General features: G+C 45.8%; 1 protein-coding gene across 1 annotated transcript; it reads right to left on the reverse strand.

Moving 5' to 3' along the window:
- Positions 1-2,874: 2,874 nt before the first annotated feature.
- LOC137159335 (zinc finger protein 160-like) lies at positions 2,875-4,456 on the reverse strand. The gene is given in 2 exon segments (XM_067557494.1): positions 2,875-4,422; positions 4,424-4,456. Coding segments are annotated over 2 exon segments (1,554 nt in total). The 3' UTR covers positions 2,875-2,901.
- Positions 4,457-7,396: the final 2,940 nt, after the last annotated feature.

The following is a 7,396-nucleotide window of genomic DNA, read 5'->3' on the forward strand; positions in this document are numbered from 1 at the left end:
CAATTCCTGTCTCTCTCTGACATTGGTGCAGCAAGTTCACAATTCTCAGCCTCAGCTGTATGGCTCTCAAGAGATAAGTCTGCCATTTCCTAGCTCTGTTCCCATCCCCTCCTGCCCTCTCCCCTCCTGATTGTATGTCAGTTCTCTGAAGGGATCAAACAGTAGCTCTATGTCCCATTCAATCTTGGGCTCCTGGAGTGTGAATCTAGCACTCACCCTTGGTGTTTGTGCTGAGAGATATTGATCATTTTCACTGTTCAAACACCAAATATCTCATGACACAGGGTAAAATAAAATAAAAAGGACTCTTCTGGCAAATGATCATTTGTCTCATAAAGTCCTCAGACAAACTGTGCTTCATCCTGTCAAACTAAATTAATATCAAAGAATGTGACCAAATAGCCTTCAGGAAAAGAGAAAAACCAACACTACAATGTGGGCAACAAAACATTTTCAGTTTCATAAAGTGAAGTTTCACAGAATCATAACTCCCAAAAGAAGGAAAACAAATGTACCCATTTTCTTCTGAACTGGCTAAAGCTGCTGTACTCAGCACCTCCTCATTATTTCATTGTGTCATTCACAAAAGTTTTAGCATTGTACTAAGGTGAGGAAGTAAAAAAGAAACCAAAACAAACCAAAGCCAATATCTGCCCATCTCCAAGTGTTCTGGACTTGGCTGGAAAATGTCCAGAAGCCATTTTATCAAAAGATGGAAACAGAGATTTAAGCTGAGAAAGCTCAAACCAAATTTTGGGATTCATTTGAATTCCCCCTCCAAGTCTGGAACACTTTCATCTCTAGCTCGCAGGAGTCTGATTCAGCATCAAAGAAATCAAGGTGTGATTCCTCAGCAAGGAGAGCAAAGAACATTGTGGCAAGTGCCATGTTTGGAGCTGGAGGGTAGAATGGGGAGAGGATAAACTCTCCAAGGCTCGGACAGAGGCTGCTGTGTTGGGATTGAGCATGACAGTGAAGTGGGGGAGGGAATCCCTCCAATTCATCCCATCACTGGCAAATAACACAGGACCCAAAACACCACATTTTTGTATCTCTACTCCAGCACTTTTAGAATCTATTCAATTTTGGTCTCTAATGGAATCGATGTAGAAAAAAAAATATTATTTTTTGGCATAACCTGGAGTAAAGTTAGACTATCTGGGAATGAGACAATCTCTCCCCAAAGGGGGAACTCAGTGACTCTAACAATCACTCTGCTAATGGGGGGATCAGAATGTATAAAATGGTTGGGGTCAATCTAAATTAGGAGATGTGGGGGAGGGTCAGAGCAGATTTACTAACTAAACCCACATTTCTCACCACAGAGAGCCTCTCGGAGGCTGATACTGCACAGGCAGAGATGGTATCCCTAGGCGAATAGGCTTCCCACAAGAGACCCTGTGGAAATCAGTCCCTCTCCATGGTGCTTGCAGAGGGGGCTGGGAACAGAGGTTAAAGGGGTGAGTGGTAAGAGGCAGCACCTCTCTTCCCCGTACTCTACTCTCTTTTTCCATGATCCCTAACATTTGATTTCCCCTGAACCCAGCACCCTCTGCTTCTCACATCCGCTAGACTCAACCATTCAATCCCCCAGTTTCCTCCCCAAAATCCATCCCTTCTGGTCCTTTCACATTTGACCCCCTGGAATCCAGCATCTTAGGGGATTTACATAGGGGAAGAGCTGTCAGCTCCCAGGGACACTCACCCTACAGGGACCAGCTCCAGGTAAGTGGGGGAGACCATCCCAGTGGCTGCTGGAAAATGGGGGTGGGGACAGGTGTCAGACCACACCCAAGTATCCTTTCCTAGTCTCCATGGAAGAGAAATCACATCTGGGAAGGGAGAGGGTGGAATTTAATCCAGGCAGGGGGAGCTTCTGGAGGAGTTTCTCTCTCCCCCCATCAGATTAGCAGGAGGCAGGAAGGCCCATCAGTTCAGCAGCCAGGGCTGCAGCATGGAGGAGAGGCTCATCTGGGCTTCTCCTCCTCTACCTAGGTTCATTGCTCAGCTCAGGATCAGCTACTGCTGGAACCTGCCCCCAGAGATGAGCAGCTAGGTACTTGGGAGCCAAATGCCACTGATGTGTGTGGGAATAAGGAAATGGATCTTTTACTATGGCCAGCCCTAGTCAAGCCACTGAGAGAATCTCTCTCTTGTGTGGAGGAGTCTCTGATGTCCAATGTGGTGTTAGCTCCAACTGAAGCATTTTCCATACTAAGGACATCTGAGAGGTGCTTCCTTGTGTGGATTTGCAGAGGCTTGATGCCGTGTGAGCACCAAATGATGCTCCCCCATATTCAAGCTCTTCCTCTGTGAATTATCCAATGTGGAATAATGTGTGAGCTCAGGCTCAATCTTTTCCTGCAGTTATTGAAGCTTTTCCCACAATCCAAGCATTTATGGGTTCTCTCTCTTGTGTGGATTCTCTGATGTGAAGCAAGGTTTGATTTTCCAATGAAACTTTTACCACAGTTGAGTCATTTATAGGTTCTGTCCCATATGGATTCTCTAATGTTTAGGAAGTTATAAGCTAAGAGTGAAGCTTTTCCCATCACCCAAGCATTTATGGCATTTCTTGCTTGTGTGGATTTTCTTACGTTTAGTGAAGTTTGAATTCTCACTGAAATGTGTTTTCCTCAGTGGAGGAACTGGTAGGGTTTTCCTCCTCTGTGGGTTCTCTGATGTGAAATGACATTTGAGCTTTTACTGAAGCTTTTCCCACAATCCAAGCATTTAGAGGATTTATCTCCTGTATGGGTTCTCTGATGTCTAATAAAGACTAATTGTGTACTGAAACTTTTCTCACACTCAAGGCATTTATACGGTCTGTCTTTTGTGTGGAACTTCCAATGGTAATAAGATCTGAGCTCACGCTGAAGATTTTCCAACAATCTTAAGCATTTAGGGTCTCTGTCCTGTGTGCAGTCTCCGATGCGTAATAACACTTGAGCGCTGACTGAAGCTTTTCCCACAGTCAAAGCATTTATAGGGTTTCACTCCTGTGTGGGTTCTCTGATGTGAGATGAGATTTGATTTCTCACTGAAGCTTTTCCCACATTCCAAGGGTTTCTCTCCTGTGTGCATTTATAGGCTTTTCCCACATTCCAAGCATTCATAGGGTCTCTCTCCTGTGTGGATTCTCCCATGGTTAATAAGGCCTCGACGCCGACTGAAGCTTTCCCCACAGTCCAAACATTTATAGGGTTTCTCTCCTGTGTGGATTCTCCCATGGTTAATAAGGGCTGAGTGCTGACTGAAGCTTTTCTCACATTCCAAGCATTTATAGGGTCTCTCTCCTGTGTGGATTCTCCAATGGCAAATAAGGCCTGAGTGGCCACTGAAACTTTTCCCACACTCAAGGCATTTATAGGGTTTCTCTCCCGTGTGGCTTCTGTGATGTCCAATAAAGGCTGATCTTGCACTGAAACTTTTCCCACACTCAAGGCATTTATAGGGTTTCTCTCCTGTGTGGATTCTCCCATGGCTAATAAGGGATGAGCTCTGACTGAAGCATTTCCCACAGTCCAAGCATTTATAGGGTCTCTCTCCTGTGTGGATTCTCCTGTGGCAACTAAGGTATTGGATGTCACTGAAGCTTTTTCCACACTCAAGGCATTTAAATGGCCTCTCTCCTGTGTGGATTCTCCTGTGGCATATAAGACGTGAGATAACATTGAAGCTTTTTCCACACTCAAGGCATTTATATGGCCTCTCTCCTGTGTGGATTCTCCCATGGTTAATAAGGCCTGAGTGCCGACTGAAGCATTTCCCACACTCAAGGCATTTATAGGGTTTCTCTCCTGTGTGGATTCTCCCATGGCTAATAAGGGATGAGCTCTGACTGAAGCTTTTCCCACAGTCCAAGCATTTATAGGGTCTCTCTCCTGTGTGGATTCTCCTGTGGCAAATAAGGTATTGAATGTCACTAAAGCTTTTCCCACACTCAAGGCATTTATATGGCCTCTCTCCTGTATGAATTCTCCTGTGGCAAATAAGACGTGAGATGACACTGAAGCTTTTCCCACACTCAAGGCATTTATATGGCCTGTCTCCTGTGTGGATTCTCCCATGGTTAATAAGGCCTGAGTGCCGACTGAAGCATTTCCCACATTCAAGGCATTTATAGGGTTTCTCTCTTGTGTGGGTTCTCTGATGTCTAATAAGGGTTGATGGTGCACTGAAACTTTTCCCACACTCGAGGCATTTATAGGCTCTCTCTCCTTTGTGGGCTTTCCCATGGGTGAGAAGGCCTGAGCGCTGACTGAAGCTTTTCCCACACTCAAGGCATTTATAGTCTTTCTTTCCCATGTGCATTCTCTGATGTACAATAAAGACTGATGGTGCACTGAAACCTTTCCCACACTCAAGGCATTTATGCGGTTTCTCTCCTGTGTGGATTCTCCCATGATTAATAAGGCCTGAATTCCGACTGAAGCTTTTCCCACATTCCAAGCATTTATAGGGTTTCTTTTCCCTGTGTTTTGTCTGTTGGACTGTGGTTTCCTTGGGATCCTTGCCTCCTCTTCCACATTCTATGGATTCATCCACTTTCTTCCTTTGGCAGTTTCCCTGCTTCCTCTCTGACCTGTGCCAATTACTCCAGGTGTTTCTTTGTTCCAAATACTGGGAAAAATTCCCTTCAGCTCTTCTCAGAAAGATCCCCTGCAGTTCCACTTGCTCAGTACCTTTCTGCTGTGGATTTCCCTCCTCGTTCTGACTCACTTTCTCATCACCTGTTTGGGGAGAGAGAGAATCCAGGCAGGAGTCATTGTCTGAGCTGGTAAAAAGGACAGAAAGAGAAATAGCAAAGAGAGAAAACACACAGCAGTGTGAAAAAAACACCACCTTGAGTGACGTAATTTACACCAACAGTAGTGCTCATGTGGATAGGGACATGTCAGCAGATTAGCATCACCCACCAACATAGCTACCGCTACTCATTAGGGGTGGTTTAATTATGTTGATGGAACAGCTTTCTCCCATTGGCACAGAGTTCCTACCCTGGAGATCTTACAGTGATGCAGTTGTGTCGGTATGCTTGTGCCACTGTAAGCTCTCTAGTGTAGACATGGCCTAACTGTTCTAAGACTGAGAAATTGGATTCTGCTTCCACATCCAATCTGATCACTCAAAGGCAAGTAAAGTCAGGGAGAAACTCTTGACAGCTAACAGGGTGGGTGGGAAGCCATGAGGGATATCTGCCATGATATGACACCTGCTGACCACAACCTGACCTGGATGAGATGAGGCAGAACTAAGGGTACTCACATCACAACCTATTTTGGGGATTTTCACCCTTTTGCTTCATTTGCCATATAGTTTCTGTGTCAGTGTTACTGACTCCTCACCTGTGCAGGTACCTCTTGGGAACTTCCTTTCCTCAGAGGCCAGGATATCTGGGACCCACGGTTCTTCCCCTCCTTCCAGCCGAGCGATCAAGTCGGGTTTGGGAATGGGAAGTCCTGCTCAGGGGATGAAATCAGCCATGAGCAGAGTGCATTGAGCACTGGTGGAGTATTTGTCACAAAGGACACATCTTGAGTTTAAATTGATTCCATGATTTGCTGGGGGATTGTGGGATCTGAACAAATGGGAACATGGTCACTGAGCACCCTTGGGAGAGGCAGATGAATGGGGAACAGGGGAGATGTCATACCCTCTCCAGGAGTTTTTAGGATCTGTGTGCTCTGGGAGACTTGCTGAGGCACACGCAGTGCTGGTGTTAAACCTGTGCCTATGTCTAAACCACAAGAGCTCAGAGCCCTCCCCAAGAAGGGAGGGGAAAAGAGATCCTGTGTGTGTGAGTAAAAACTAATGCAGATAGGATAATACACTGCTTCTGCCCCCATGAAAGGAGGAGGGGGCAACAGGGGAGACCTTTTGATTCATAATGAGAAAGTAGGGCAATTGGCTTGTTATCTTAGGTGCCTGTACACAAATGGAAGAAGCCTGGGAAAGAAACAAGCAGGAGGCATTGGAAGTCTTCGCACAGTCAAGGAACTATGATGTGATTGGAATAACAGAGACTTGGTGGGGTAACTCACATGACTGGAGCACTATCGTGGATGGATATAAACTGTTCAGGAAGGACAGGCAGGAGAAAAAAGGTGGAGGAGTTGCACTGTATGTAAGAGAGCAATATGACTGCTCAGAGCTCCAGTATGAAATTGGAGAAAAGCCCGTTGAGAGTCTCTGGGTTAAGTTTAGAGGTCAGAGGAACAAGGGTGATGTCATGGTGGGTGTCTGTTATAGATCACCAGACCAGAAGGATGAGATAGATGAGGCTTTCTTCAGACAACTAACGGAAGTTTCCAAATCACAGGCCCTGGTTCTCATGGGGGACTTCACTCACCCTGACATCTGCTGGGAGAGAAATACAGTAGTGCATAAACAATCCAGGATGTTTCTGGAGAGCATTGGGGACAACTTACTGGTGCAAGTGCTGGAGGAACCAACTAGAGGCCATGCTCCTCTTGACCTGCTGCTCACAAACAAGGAAGAATTGGTAGGGGAAGTAGAAGTGGGTGGCAACCTGGGCAGCAGTGACCATGAGATGGTTGAGTTCAGGATCCTTACAAAAGGAAGAAAGGAGAACAGAAGAATATGGACCCTTGGACTTCAGAAAAGCAGACTTTGACTCCCTCAGGGAGCTGATGGGCAGTATCCCCTGGGAAGCTAATATAATGGGGAAAGGCGTCCGAGACTGCTGGCTGTATTTTAAACAACCTTATTGAGGGCACAGGAACAAACCACCCTTATGTGCAGAAAGAATGACAAATATAGCTGGTGACCAGCTTGGCTTAACAAAGAAACATTCGGTGATCTTAAACACAAAAACAAACATTACAAGAAGTGGAAGCTTAAACAGAAGACTAGGGAGGAGTATAAAAAGACTACTCAGGCATGCAGGAATGAAATCAGGAAGGTCACAGCACAATTGGAGTTGCAGCTAGCAAGGGACATGAAGGGTAACAAGAAGGGTTTCTACAGGTACGTTAGCAACAAGAAGGTGGTCAGGGAAAGTGTGGGCCCTTTACTGAATGGGGGAGGCAACCTAGTGACAGATGATGTGGAAAAAGCTGAAGCACTCAATGCCTTTTTTTGCCTCTGTCTTCACAGACAAGGTCAGTCCCCAGACTAATGGGCACCACAGAATGGGGAGGAGGTGAGAAGCCTTCAGTGCTGAAAGAACAGGTTCAGGACTATTTAGAAAAGCTGGACATGCACAAGTCCATGGAGCCAGATGCAATGCAGCCGAGGGTGCTCAGGGAGTTGGCTAATGTGATTGCAGAACCATTGGCCATTATCTTTGAAAACTTGTGGTGGTTGGAGGAGGTCCTAGACAATTTAAAAAGGCAAATATAGAGCCCATCTTTAGAAAAGGGAAGGAGGAGGA

This window comes from Emydura macquarii, unplaced genomic scaffold (assembly GCF_026122565.2).
Source record: "Emydura macquarii macquarii isolate MOO-44397 ecotype Brisbane River unplaced genomic scaffold, CSIRO-AGI_Emac_v2 contig_1859, whole genome shotgun sequence".
Taxonomy (NCBI): domain Eukaryota; kingdom Metazoa; phylum Chordata; order Testudines; family Chelidae; genus Emydura; species Emydura macquarii.